Source organism: Dermacentor andersoni, chromosome 1, assembly GCF_023375885.2.
Source record: "Dermacentor andersoni chromosome 1, qqDerAnde1_hic_scaffold, whole genome shotgun sequence".
Taxonomy (NCBI): Eukaryota; Metazoa; Arthropoda; class Arachnida; order Ixodida; family Ixodidae; genus Dermacentor; species Dermacentor andersoni.
The window spans coordinates 271,902,789-271,917,800 of record NC_092814.1 but is presented as its reverse complement, the minus strand read 5'-3'; the positions used below and the strand labels follow the sequence as shown (position 1 = coordinate 271,917,800).

At 46.6% G+C, this 15,012-nt stretch overlaps 2 protein-coding genes across 2 annotated transcripts in view; one reads left to right on the top strand and one right to left on the bottom strand.

The window, feature by feature from the left end:
• LOC126548311 (uncharacterized) overlaps positions 1 to 15,012 on the bottom strand; it is a 124,408-nt gene that overhangs the window by 75,566 nt on the left and 33,830 nt on the right. The gene's annotated exons all lie outside the window — the stretch shown is intronic.
• LOC126547660 (uncharacterized) lies at positions 8,993 to 11,665 on the top strand. The gene is made up of 2 exons (XM_050195601.3): positions 8,993 to 9,093; positions 11,050 to 11,665. Exons 1-2 carry the CDS (start codon positions 9,082 to 9,084, stop codon positions 11,467 to 11,469), a joined length of 432 nt encoding a protein of 143 aa, XP_050051558.1. The 5' UTR covers positions 8,993 to 9,081; the 3' UTR covers positions 11,470 to 11,665.

Here is a 15,012-nt window from a genome sequence, read left to right as displayed (position 1 = left end):
CACCTTGTGATGCATGCTATCAAGTTTAATTAAATATACCTTACGCAAAGTACAGGTGAGGATCCGGGCAATGACCTGCGTAAAAATGAACCCGACTCGGTACAAAAGTAGTGCCACGCTTATTAGAAATCTCAGTTTTGTATAACAATGAGTACGAAGCAATCTCCTCAAAACTATAAACCTTGGTCTTCGCTCTCGCGAATTCGCTAGTCTTCTTCAGCAGTGAATGCATCGCAAGTCTCCCTAAGGATAGTTCATTTGATCCCAAAAGCACCAACATCAATCTTGTTTCTTTCAGGTTGATCAAGGTGCCCTTATTTCGACAGAGATGTTAGTTAAATTATTCGGTGGAGCAGCGCTTTTCGACACAGCCATCTCTTGCAGAATGAATCGCGTAACCAGGAAATGAGCTTGCTCTTTTTCTATTTCGCCACCATTCGTCGCGACAAAATGAAGACAAAGATGAAAAAAAGGAGGAAGCAAGATAGTCAGAACCCTTCACCCACCCATCCTGTCGGGCTGTGCATATCGCGCAGAGCGCGACTACGCGACCTCCGGCAACGCCGCTCTAGTGTTGGCAGTCTTGGCGGTGTCTCGCGTCGCGCACGTAACTTAGTGTAGAGAAAAACACGGATGAATAAACAGGGACTAAGGATATTTACTGCTTACCATAACTACACATTAATACACTGAACGTTCGAGGAATGTAACAGAGGACTTGCGTGTAACTGGCAAAATGGCTGCGCACAATGTGAGCTATTGTTGACTGGGGTCCGTTATGAACAGTCTAGGTTCCGTTTTCAACGAGAGTGGCAAAGAAAGCAAACCTTCAATGGATGAAACGGTAATCTGAAACGAAAATGGCTCAAAAAGAAAGAGATGACCACTTTTGTGGCCCACCGCCTGGTGGGTTAGACGTCCTAATCGGCCATTACTTTGCTGTGAAAACAATTCGTAACAAAGAGAACGATGTGGAAGAGAAAAAAAAACATTCTTCTGAATGAGGATTCAGAAGTTTGAAGAAGAATCGATTCAAGCATGCCCAACGGTGTCCGGGAGGAGCTTGACCCGAAAAAGGCACTCTTCCTCGTGGCTGCGCAGGCCACCAAGTGTGTACTCATCCGAATTAATTTAAAAGCACAACGAAATATGTGCTTCTCGGGAACAAATACGCCGCCGAACTAGTTGTATAGAACGTGGATGGCTACAAATTAGAAGAACATCGTCGAACTGGGCTAATGAGAGAGCACTAACGTAGAGGGCATCCATAACTCAAGTTTTGAAACAGTAATTTGAGTTTGTTAGTTGTATTTGTTTTATTTTTATTCTCCGTGTTTAAGGGGCTGTAGGTGCCTGTATATGCAAGGGTATATGAAGCCTACAACCACGCCATATGTGTTTAAGGGGCTGTAGGTGCCTGTATATGCAAGGGTATATGAAGCCTACAACCACGCCATATAACATATTGACCCCTAATAAAGACGAGAACAGGGGAAGAGAACATCTGTATACCGCCCGTGTCGTCGTTTTGTGTTGTCTTCCCCTGCACTCGTCTTTATTAGCGGTCAGCATGATATACAGTAAACGCCCAACTAGGCCAAACTCAAGTCCTTCTACAACCACGCCTTTAACGAAAATTTATTTAGCTACATAGCTTCCCACTGACATCTTAGGACCAGCTACACTCACCCTCAAATAGTTTTGAGGTAGAGGACATCCACTGGAGGCCTTAAGTCAGATGTACAGAAAGCGGGGTGCATGATGACCTAATCTCAAAGGCAAAATAACACATCGGCCTGAGTCGAAGCTGCGAGAGGGATCGTTAGTGTCAGCTCAAGCGAAGACACACTTGGCGTGGCACTGGCGACATATATATTAACGCTAAAAATTCTAGATACTCACCGTGGTGGCTCAGTGCATGGTGCTGTTGAGCTCGAAGTCCCGGATTCAATCCGGACAACGGAGGGGACATTTTTATGCGGGAGTAATGCAAAAACGCTCGTGTAGAGTACAATGGGTGCACGTTAAATAACCCCCAGGGGATCAAAATTAATCCGAAGCCCTCCAATATAGCGTACCTCATAATCCTACGGGCAATGACGGGACGTTAAAACCATAATTGAAAAAAAAAACTAATATACATCACTGCTAAATTCGGAACACCTGCAGGAATAGAAAACCGAAGGGGCATTTGCAGCAGCGCAAATGTGGCGTTTATGTGCCGGTGTGATTGTTCTTTGATAAGTTCTTATAACCGAGAAAATTTTAAATGTCAATGCAGCTTCTATGACTGCTGTACACTAGACGATGGTTTCGTTTCTTGCGTTTAGTATTTCCTAGTTTGCCTACCCTCATGTTTTGTATTTTGTTTGTATTCTTAATATATATCTCAATATATCAAGTACAATAAAGAAATGACCATAAACTAAGCCCGAAGGACCACTTTGCCCACTCTGGAAGTCATAGATAGTGGCTGCATATGTTTTGGAGGTTATAGAATGGTACAGAATACTAGATTCTAAGACAAGGAATGGTATTTGGTCGCGCAAAAAAAATTACAATTTTATTTTTTACTGCAACTTGCACAACAGATGGGGAACGAAAAATAAATTCAAGTTTACTCAAAGAGTTGCCAAGTACACACTTTTTGATATGCCTCTTTCCTCCAATTTTTCACGAATGAAGCAAATGAGCTGAATAATGTGTATTCGCCTCGCCGCCACCTTTACAATGCTGTTTCGATTTCCTGTTGCACTAAAGGTGGAATTGTTGGAGGATTGCGACCCTGCACAAGCCTTTAGTTGTACTGACTTTCCTTATTGCATGTCGCGAGAAAGATGAAGTTCTGGGGTGTTACGAGCCAAAGTTACGGCTTACGGGAGGGATTCCGGAATAATTTTGACAGCCTGGGTTCTTTGACCTACACCGAAATCAAAGTGCACGGGCGTTCTTGCATTTAGTGTCCTTCGAAGTGCGGCCACCACGACCTAGATCGAACCCGAGACCTCGAGCTCATCAGTGCAACGTCATAGCCACTAAGCTGCCTCGTGGGTGAATGTCGCGACTTTGTTCGCTGCATTTTCAAAGAAATTGCGGTAGAACCCATCTCACGATAACTGTCGATGGTAATGCGTTAGCATTTAATGAATATAGCCACAGAACTGCAGCGGGGACTCGTCTTTCGCGCTTCAGAACCCTCTGTTCCATGTAATGCCGCCGCGGCAAAAGCCAGCGCGTGGCCTCCGAAATGCATGGCGCATCGAGGCGTGCGAACGCTGAGAAATGCGTCATGCGACAACCGGGCTCCGCTCGCGCGATTCTTTCTGAATACGTTGCGCCATCTGGTCGAGCTGCCGAGAAATTCGCGCGTGGTCTCCATGTCGAGAAGTGCGGCGCGCCGGTTCCTGAAAACGCTGAGGATTCTTCCCTCGCTTCCAGCACACTCAGTGGCACATACTCAGTGGCCCAAGTTGGCGAGAGCTTCATTGAAGAGCGGCACGTGCATACCCAGTGAATTTACGGTGCAGAGAGAGAGAGAGAGAAAAAACATTTATTGAATTATAAAATAGAATTCTCGCGGATCGAGGTCGTCTCTTCTTCACGCTGTCTTCTCGTCGAAGGGAAGCCTAGGCCTTCAGCACGGGTGGTCCCTCAGTCCAGGGCTCCACTGAGTTTGGCCGCGTCCCTAGCGTGCTCCACCATCCTTCTTTGGACGGCGAGTTCGCAGCTGACGAGCCGGCTCTCCCAATGCTCCGCACTCGGGGGTTTATGATCGCGGAATGCGTCGTTTCGTTCGCCCTCCCAAGTTATGTGATAGAGTGTGGGTGTAGCCCCGCACCAGGGGCAGGTGTCCCTATACTGCGTTGGGAACATCTTGTTGAATATGAAAAGGTTGGGGAAGGTGTTTGTCTCGAGCCTACGCCAGCCCGTTGCTTCCTGCTTCGTCAGCGCTTTATGGGGCGGTGGGTACTTGAATCTAGTCCCCCTGTGGTGTTGCAGTAATTCCGAATAACTGTCACTGAGGATCCCGGCGTAACTAGCGCGGTACTCCTGCTGCTGCCCAGCCCGGAATCTATTAGCTCGAGCTAGACCGTCCGCCGCCTCGTTACCCCTTATGCCCTCGTGTCCAGGTATCCAGATCAGATTGTGTTTGATTTTCGCCTCCTCCGAGGGGTTACCCCCTCTGAGGATCCTAAGGGCAGTTTTGCATATTCTGCCCCTCATGTAGTTGCGACAAGTCTCTTTCGAGTCTGTGAGAATATTTAGCGATTTATTCTCCCTATATCCTTGCATCGCCGCCAGCACCACGGCGATTTCCTCGGCTTCAGCTACGCTCCGTATCTCGGCCGAGACGCACGAGACAAGCTTTTCCTCCTTGTTCATTACTACCGCGATGGCCTTTGCCTCGCTTCCTATTACACTTATGCTCGCGTCCGTGAAGAGAGTGTTCTCTTCTCTAGCCACTGTCTTTTCTATGTATTCGGCCCTAGCTTTCCTTCTGCCTTCGTGGAGCCTGGGATTCATGTTCTTCGGTATAGGCTTTACGTTAAAGGTTTTCCTAATTCCCGCCGGTACATCCTCGTACCGGTCGACGTCTCCTATTTCGAAGCCCAGCCTACCGATCAGGTTTCGCCCCTTGTAGGTCCCCGTTAGACTTTTCATTTGCGCTTTCCGCTGTGCTTCCGCCATTTCGACGAAGGTGTTGCTCACCCCTAGTTGCATCAGCTTTTCGTTGGAGGTGTTTCTCGGCAGGTGCAGCGCTGTCTTGTAGGCTTTCCTCAGGACGACTTCAATCTCTTCGTTGGTCGTTTTAGTCCTCACTTGGTAGGGTAGCGAGTACATGACTCTGCTGACGATCAGGCTGTTGACGAGCTTGAGAGTGTCTTCTTCTCTCATGCCGTGCCTCTTCTGGGAGACCCTGCTTATCATTCTGCTCACGTTCTCGGTCGACTTCTTGAGGAGGCCGATGGTGTGGTTGCATTTTCTGCTGCCTTGCAGCCACATGCCGAGGACGCGTATCATGTTGCGTTCGAGGATGAGTTGTCCTTCGAGGCTGACCTCCAGTTTCGCCTTGGTGGGATGTCTGCCGACTCTTAGCAGTTCGGACTTTTCGGTGGAGCACCTGAGGCCCCTCTCCTTCACGTAGTCTTCGACGCACTTGGCCGCATCTTGCAGCGCCGCTCGCTTTTCTTCCAAGGTTCCGCAGGTGGTCCAGACCGTGATGTCGTCCGCATACATCACGTGCCGGATTCCATGGATCTTTTCGAGTCTCTGCGCTAGGCCCAGCATCGCCACGTTAAACAGTACGGGCGAGATAACCGAGCCTTGGGGCGTACCTCTGCTAGGCGTTGCAAAGATACCGCTCCTCAGCTCGCCCAGGCCGACCGTCGCCGTTCTGCCCGAGAGGAAGTCCCTGACGTAGGCGTGGGTCTTCCTGCCGCAGTTTGTATTGTTGAGGCCCTCCATGATGGCCTCGTGGCTGACGTTGTCAAAGGCCCCTTTGACGTCGAGGGCCATGACGACGTTTTCGCCCTTTCTCGGCATTGTAGTCAGGACTTCCTTCTCGAGCTGCAGCAGAACGTCTTGCGTCGAGAGGTTGGCCCTGAACCCAAACATCGAGTTTGGATAGTATCTTCCGTTTTCTAGGTGCCGCTGGATGCGCTTGGTGACGATTTTCTCGTAGAGTTTTCCTAGGCACGACGTCAGCGAGATGGGCCTCAGGTTCTCAATCTGGATTTTCTTTCCGGGCTTGGGGATCATTACGACGACGGCGTGCTTCCACTCCGCCGGAACTTTCCCTTCTTGCCACAGCGTGTTTAGGTACTTGACGAGCTGGTCTATCGCTCCGTCACTCAGGTTGCGTATGAGGGAGTTCCGGACTCTGTCCGCTCCCGCCGCCGTGTTCTTGGTGGCCGACCTGATGAACTCGACGACCTCCTCCCTCGAGATGGGTCGGTCCATGTCCGGGTTGTCTTCGCCTCGGTACTCACCGCGGTATTCCTCCGGCTCAGCCGTTCCGTAGCATTTCTTGCGGACCTCCTCGAGCAGCTGCTCGTCGGTGCCTTGGTATAGGTGGATCAGCCTCTGGATCGAGTTGCTGCTCTCTCGCTTGCTCTTGCTGGGGTCCAGTAGGCCTCGGAGTATCTGCCACGTCCTGGCCGTGCTGAGGGTGCCGTTTAGCGAGTCGGTGAATTGCTGCCACCCCTGTCTGGCCAGTTGCGTCGCGTACTCCTCGGCCTTCTTGGTGATCTCCGCAATCTTCTTCTTTAGCTTCTTGTTCATTCTCTGCTTCTTCCAGCGCTTGGTGAGACCGCGGCGTGCTTCCCATAGCCCCAGCAGCCGCTTGTCCAGCTCCGGTGCCTGTTCTGTTCTGTCCACCTCGCGGGTGTAGAGCTCCTGGATTTGCTTCAACTGTTGGCTCCATTCTTCCGGGGAAGTGATGTCGCCGCCCAGTTCTCTGCAGTGCCTTCTGAAGGCGTCCCAGTCGGTCAGTCTGGTCGAGCCGATCTTTCTCTTCGTGTTTTCCGCCTCGAGTACTAGGCGGAGCACGTGGTGGTCGCTGCCCATGTTTTCCAGCAGGTTCTCCCATTCCGTGTTCTTGGCGTTCTTGACAAACGTGAGGTCGGGGCACGTGTCTACACTGACGCTGTTACCCATTCTGGTAGGCTGGGCACGTGTATACCCAGTGAATTTACGGTGCAGCGTGCAAATGCGTCGGGTTGCTGTCCTTGAGGAACCCTTGTGACGGCGTCGATTCCGCTCGGCATCGGAGTAATTTAAGATATCATTTTCCTCATTGTAGGGTGACACATTTCCAGCGGCACACCCCTACTGGCCCAGTAACCACGCACCCAGAGACACAAGCTGTCATCAAGGGGATTCATTGGAGACCAGTGCAGACCGAGTGGCAAATACCCAGTTATCCAAGTCGGCGTCAAAACGTTTCTAGGAACAGCGGTGCCAACCCAGACCCGCATCTACAGTGACCCATGTCGGCGTCAAAGAGCTTCGTTGAAGAGAGGCACGTATGCACACGTTGTCACATACTCGGTGACCAAAGTTATTCCGATGACTGGTTGCGAACCCTGTTACCTCAACAGAGGAGCCCGCGGTGTGCTAACCATTCGACCACGGACTACCCAGTAGCCCAAGTAGGCAGGAAGACGGTTAAATAGATAGATAGATAGATAGATAGATAGATAGATAGATAGATAGATAGATAGATAGATAGATAGATAGATAGATAGATAGATAGATAGATAGATAGATAGATAGATAGATAGATAGATAGATAGATAGATAGATAGATAGATAGATAGATAGATAGATAGATAGATAGATAGATAGATAGATAGATAGATAGATAGATAGATAGATAGATAGATAGATAGATAGATAGATAGATAGATAGATAGATAGATAGATAGATAGATAGATAGATAGATAGATAGATAGATAGATAGATAGATAGATAGATAGATAGATAGATAGATAGATAGATAGATAGATAGATAGATAGATAGATAGATAGATAGATAGATAGATAGATAGATAGATAGATAGATAGATAGATAGATAGATAGATAGATAGATAGATAGATAGATAGATAGATAGATAGATAGATAGATAGATAGATAGATAGATAGATAGATAGATAGATAGATAGATAGATAGATAGATAGCCCCCGAAAAGTGCCTGAAGTATCTTGATAATTAATGCTAACGCATTAAAAAGTAGCGCTGGTTTGTATTGCAGGAAGTCAGTTTTTATAAGAGTGCATCTTGTTATTCATTTGATGTAAGCCACTGTCATAGTCAACAGGCCCCAAACATACGCCCTTTCAATATACTAGCTTGTTTTACAGTCTCCTCCGAATAACCGATGTTCGATTACTATACAGCGCGGATATATAAAAAAAAAGTATCACAAAGCGTGTGATACGTGTTCGAGGTGGCCAAATCTACAAAGCTGTTCGTTCGTATGTGCTGTTGGCCATTGGTTGGCTTCATAATAACAAGTCTAACTTCAGGATTGGATGGCGTTTACTCCCGATACAGGTTTCTGTTGCTCAATACCTGCCGCATAAGAGTGTTTTTCCGAGCGTGAAAGAAGCCCGCGAATACAGGCAAAGTGCCTCGAGCGGCCAGTCGCACGGTAATTTTGCGTGCATTCGCAGGCTTCTTTCACGCTAAAAAAACTTTTATATAGCACGTAGTGAGCAACAGAAAGCTGTATCGGGAGTTTTTCATCTCGCTTTACAATTTTGCCATTGACACTTTTCATTTAACTGTAATATTTGGGGAAGTTGATTATTTGGTTAAGACTCTAATTACGCGGAATGAAAAAGTATAATTTCAGTATCGCCAAGCGACGACAAACAACATTACCTTTGTCCTGTCCCGCTACGTGACATTTACATATTTTTAAATTCGGGCTAAAATTAGCCAGGACACCCTGTCTGTAAATATACATATCCCATATGCTCATGAAACTTGACTACCCGTACAACACACGTCGCTAAAGACTTGGTCCAAATTCACGAAGCTTTTCATTTGCAACTTCTTATTGCCGTTGTCCGGTCACCTTCGCTAATAAGATGTCCAGCGCAAGGACTGACTGGAATTTCCTCTTACGAACAATTATAGCGTAAGAGCTTTTGTGTGATTCCGGGTCCCGATCAAGTCCAACGGGCTGCAATGCGGTGCACCGTGCGCCCGAAGACATGCGCGACTGTCTTGATGCAAACCCGAAAGGATGCGCAGGTCTGTGTAGCGCGCACCTCGCCCCACCCTGGCTGCGTCTGTTGGGGGCGAAGAGATAGGCGGCATCTGAACTTGACGTAATCGGGGTGGAAATCCTCCGACAGGATGGCCGGCGGCGGCAGACGATACCTGCCATGCTCCCGGAAGCGCGCCATGCTCCGCCAGGAAGGTATGCAGCCCGCGCTCATTGGCGAGATAGCGCGCCGCACGAATGAGTTTGCGCCCGCGCTAAGGTATAAAAAAGCGCGCCTGTCTAGTGTGGAGCCATCACTCTCATTTCGTTGCATCTACCGAGCCGCTCTCAACCTCCGACCAAGATGCTGTCCCTCGTAAGTTACTTTTTCCAGCCTGGCGTTCGAAGGGGTCGCCTTCTTACTCCTGTTTTTCTTGGAAAGCCTGAGTACATATTCATCATCGGCTGACAGGTAATTTGCGAAATAATATCATTTCCTTTTCGCCACGCCCATTATTTAGTTTATGAGCCTGCAACCTGCGCTTTACTCGAAATTTGACAAATGTTACTAAGTTCCTCGACGCAAATCGCAATCATTTGCAACAAGCGCTGGAAGCATTGTATGCGTAGGACCTGATGTGGTATTTTGTTCGGCACGTAGCAGTTATCACCTACCTGCAAAGTGATGTCTTTTTTTATACAGTCGTCTTGCGCTGTATTATAATTACTTTGTTCGTTAGCGCTTAGCGGTATTATGAGCATACGACATTAGCATGCTGGTCCATCAGTAGCACATTCATATGTCCTTACAAAAAGTTCAAGGCCGCTTTCTTTCTCGAAGTCTGCCTTGTACTTTCGGAAGCTTTCCATAGTAGAAGGACTGCTTTTTACAGAAAGCGCCGTCTTTCTATAGAAAGCCCTGGACCATCCAGTAATTCAATAAGCAATCTTTATAAAGGTGACGACAAGCATTGGCACATATAGTTGAGTTCAAAGGAACACCAATCGTTAACAGTCTGCACAGCATAACAAAACATTCCATTTTGTCTAGCGTTGATAATAAGAAAACTAGCAAAATGCACTCATCACCGTATATTTTAAGAAAAAAAATAACAGAGAGCGTTATTGATGCTAAAGCTTACAACATTTTAAACGATTTCTGTGTTTAACTTTGCCTAACACTTTTATTCGAAATGGTAGCCGTCGTTTCATTGCAGAACACAACCTACAGCGACTCTGGATTTTAATTCAAGGTCATGTTATTCATTATCTGCGACTAAAAAGTAAAATGGTGTAATTTAACTAGACACCTTCCGGTACTCAAGATGTTGTAAAATAATACATTACTCCTTTCGGAGGCATGTGACTGTCGTTCTCAGCTATGGGTAAGTAAAATAAATAAATAAATAAATAAATAAATAAATAAATAAATAAATAAATAAATAAATAAATAAATGATAGAGCTGGAAAAGTTTTGTGCACACAATGGTACCGTAATGAAAAGGACATTGTCAATTCAATCAAATAAAAAGACTGAGACATTTCATTGGCATCACATCGTAATTCGTCGGACTTTAAAGGTTTATACATTCACAATAAATGCGACACATAATCGTGGGCGCTCTGACGTGATTGTTGTTGCAAAATGTTTCCTAGGATGAGCAGCCGGAGATTAAACAAGACCACGAGAGTGAGCGGCCTCAAGACCTGGAAGAGGCAATATTTCGCACTCTCTCCTGGTTTTCCGATCTCCTTTCGTATCTCGCTGCAGGAGCTTACAAGTCAATTCTTGGAAACTGTAGCCTCGCGCTACATACCATAGAAATATTTTACGGAGCGTGAAATTAATATCTGACCTTACAACTAACGAACTGCTTTTCGCCTATGGTGAAATATTCAATTGGGAGGAAGTGTAGCGGTACATCAGTTCACGAGTACCAAAAAGCGCTGACACATGGACAAGCAGCGCTTTGTGCGTCTATCGTTCCTTCTCATTTTAATGTCCTGTTGTTGCGCGACACATCGTCGCAATCCAATATGTCTGACCAACAAGCCCACATCACCGCCCTCGTCGAAATATGCCATTATATTGATAACCGGGTATTAAGAGCGTGCAAAGCTATTGGCAAATTGAAGCTTGAGAGTTTGAAGGATATCTTGTTGCTGCGCTTTTTTTTTTTTGCTTTTTCTTTCTTTTTTTTTTCCTACTCCAACACGTCGTGCTGGATTTGAACCAAGTTGGCTTTGAACAATACCTGGAGACTTCCATGTTGTTGACTGGCCTCACTGTGTCCCCGCTAACTTTCGCAACCTTTTTCATCGAATCTCGCAGGTCCTCGTTCTTCTGGGCGTGAGCGCCTGCTTCGCCGGTGATGTCCTTCTGGGCGGCGGTGGCTACGGTGCTGGCGCCGGCCTGGGCACCGGCGTAGGTTACGGCGGATACGGTGGCGGCCTAGGTGCGGGCTACAACCAGCAGGCTAGCGCCTCGCAGGGCGGCTTCAGTGCCGGCGCATCTGGACACAACCAGGGAAGCGGAGCCTTTGACAGGGGCAACGCCTACAAGAATGTCCAGGGCTACAGCAACCAGGGTGGACACCGCAGCAGCACGGGCTTCTCGGATTCCAAGAGCAACCGCTACGGCAGTGGTTTCGGCCAGGGCAGCAGCGGCTTCAACGCGGGTGCGGCCGGCGCTAAGGGATCCTTCGGAAGCCAGGCACACGGCAGCCAATACGGCGGCGTTGGTGGTTACTAAGCTGCTCTAGCGTCATGCTTTCCTATATCGCCCACCTCTACACGTCCGATAAACCAGTCTCGAATGGAAAAGACATCGCGCTGCACGACGACGGAAGCTCACCTACACCAACAACACCTTAAATCTGACAGGATCGGCGACAACGGTAGATGTTAACTGTACACAGAGAATGAAAAAATAAATGGTTTCGTTCACAGTTGTCCAACTTTCTAAGTGATTTCAGGGACTGTGGTTGGTCTCTTCGTCATGGTATATATCCGGGGTTCAAGCGTATACTGGGCCGGTATAATGCATGAATTTCTTCCGCTTGAATCAATTGTTGTTGTTTTTTAATCATCCACAAGTAACGACCCGCCGATACCGGTGACAACGTGGGCGGTGCGTCACCTGCACCACTCATGAACCGAGAAAAAAAGAAAAGAATTGGAATGGGCAACCCGCGCTGAAACTTGGCGTGCCAACAGCGAAGGAGACAATTCTCGTTAGTACATGCTGTGATTTAGAGTTTACAACAAATATACTGCTCATACTGAGGCACGTGTATCCAGCTTCAGATATTACTGGGCACCGGTGTGCTACAACGTATAGGAGCGTGTGCGAACCTCGTAAAGCATATGGCCGTGGACAATGCATCGCTGTATGTATCGGCTTAAAGCAAACGTCCATACAAGTGCGCGTTTGTTATCGTTAAATATGCTATGCCATTTTTGTGGCCAGCCTACCGCATAGTCTTTCCTGGTCAGTACTGGCTCCTTATAGAATCGTTACACTAAGTCGGTCCTGCCATTCATACAACAAACACACTTAGTCATTATGATAATGATGCTATCACGCAAAATTTTAGCACTGCGAGGAAATCAATATAGGAACTTTGTGCCACTAAAATGAAGTGCCGTAGCAAAAAGAAAAAAAGATATGTAAGAAAGAAAAGGTGTGCGTAGACACTTATAGATACACCTAGAAGTGCATTACACAGGGCCGGGTTTTTCTTCTAGTTTAGTGCATTCTTGTACGCCGATGGGCTGACTGACTGTCGACCAATCTTGTTAGTGAAGTAGACGGGGCCAGCCAATAATGAAGGCTCTAAAATGCGGTCTTAAGATCAATTATTCAAATGTAGTGTTTTTGCGTGCCACAATAGCAATATTATTATAAGGCACGTCGTATAGTGGAGACTTCGGAATAATTTTGACCAAGTGGGGTTCTTTAACGTGCGCCAAGATCTAAGCACACGAACGTTTTTAGATTTCGCCCCCATCAAAATGCGACCACCACGGCTGGTACCAAACGGCATAGCCTCTAGGCTACCGGGGGGGGGGGGGGGGGGGGGGAGGGGGGGGTTAAGACATTACACTTTTAGATTAGGGTGCCGGAGCGTTGGGGGTGCAAACCACCGTGCACAGAAAAGAACACGAAGCGAGCACAGAATTGCGCAAAGGGCCCACAATGAAGTTGGCCTATTCTAAAACTGTATATCTAGTGTCTGCAATAGATTAGCACAAAACTAATATTTTACCCTTGCCTAGCTGTGGTGAACCTTCTCCCTTAACTGATCAGTCAACCTAGAGAACGATGCAGTAGGCTTAACTATGTTCTTCAGTTTTCTACGAATATTTTCTACAGGAGCACTAAACCAAACGATGAGACGACTGAGCGCCCATATGCATTGAAAAATAAAACCTCTTTATTTTGCTCGCCATTTCTCTTGGCTGCCCCGTGTCCCGTATGATCATATCGAGGGTGACAATAAATATCGCTTATTACGTTCTGATTACCAATTACTCAGCAAATGAGTTAATCAATCGCTCACTTACCGATTAAAATACTCAGTCAATCCGTCGATCAATCGATGCGTTAAATTATTATATTGGCAACCAATCTTCAAGAATATTCACAATTTATTGAAAAGTGGTCTGGAGTGTTGGATGGAGTTGTGGATAAAATCACTTGTATTGCATATGTTGCTGCAAGATTTAGAAATTTATTCAAGGGAAAGCAATGACGCGTTGAATAACTCCGTTGGAGTAGCACATTACATTTTATCCATGTTTTCAGGAACGAAGGGATGGCAACGAATACGCGAATGTTTATTTTATGAATAATACCGACGAAAATAAATTTCACAGCATTTGTTGCAATCCTTTGTTGGTGTCTCGAGTACAGCTGCGAGGAAAATTAGACCATGTACAATAAACGCCTGGTGATGTGCATGTGTATCAAGGAGTGATACATAAAAATATATTCCTGTATTTATTGCACAATCCTAGTTTTAGGAATCAAAATGAGCGAAAACTTTGCAGAAGCTTTCAATTCTGAGAAACGAACTCATCCGGTTAGCTTGGAGTCATGTGCCTTAAGTACACTACGTATTTCAAATTCATTCCTCATTCTTGCTGTCTGGCTGGGTTTCTTAGAGACAGTGTAAGACAGAGGTAAAGCGAGAAGTTAAAATAAACCCAAAACAGCATCCTAAACTAATGCGAAACAAACTGCAGTATGCAAATGCCTCAAGTTCCGCTACCTGCTAGGCTACATGTTGTTTTCAGTGAAATTGAATTAAATATGGAACTATGATTACCTGCGGTATGTGCTCTATATTTCTTATTTTCTCATCCTGTTGTTGTCTTCGCCTTCTTGCTATTAATGTTTTATTGGAGTCGCTTATACGATTGTTTGTTTGTTTGTTTTTCGACCTTTTCCCGTTGCGCTGACTCGCTCCGATGAGGGTTTAACTAGAACTGAAAGTATGCTTGTCATGTCCGGCCTTCGCTAATCTGTTATTGCGTACGTATGGCGAGCTAAGTACCTTTCAAATTCTATCAGCAGCGTGCACTGCCTGCTACTCCATGTTGTACATGATTTACTGGCTATTTAAAGTACGGCACATTTATTATTAAGCGAATGAGGTCGCCATTGTGGCCTAGTTGCCTGCAAAGTAAAGAATAAAGACAAAGTACACTTACGCTGATTTTACCTCCTATTCACGGTACAAAGAACAGCCCTAGGGCCCTATAAAGGAAAACCATTCCAATATGTTTTTATTCCAATCTCCTGACGTCAAATTCGCGTAACCACCACGCCAGCGTAGGGCGGTCAACCTCAGGGTTTTCTCAACAGACCAATCAAACGCTTTCCTCGTTCATAGGAGGTCACTTTTGTTTGCTTGAAAAACGAATAACATTGCCTACACTGATCGGCTAGTCTTATCTAGCTGGCTGACAAGAAGCGAGGAGCACCCTCAAGTTGAGAGAGATTCGATGGGGCCGAACCACTGCACTGAAAATTGATAAGCGGATGAAGGGGGTGGTGCCAGCGTCTGCGATTGGTCCGCTTTCCTTTACTTAACTTGCGGTGGCTGGTTGAAAATCGCGATGACATGCGACGGAGGCTTAAGAATGACGCTAAAACAGATCCTCAGCAAAGAAGAGTTGGCATAACGAGGTCGTAAACGTGCCGAAAGTGCTCGAAAACCTTACGCGGCCACGAAAAAAGTTTTATTATACGCAAATAAGCCCGTGCTCTCCGGCAGGTGCGAGTAGCCAG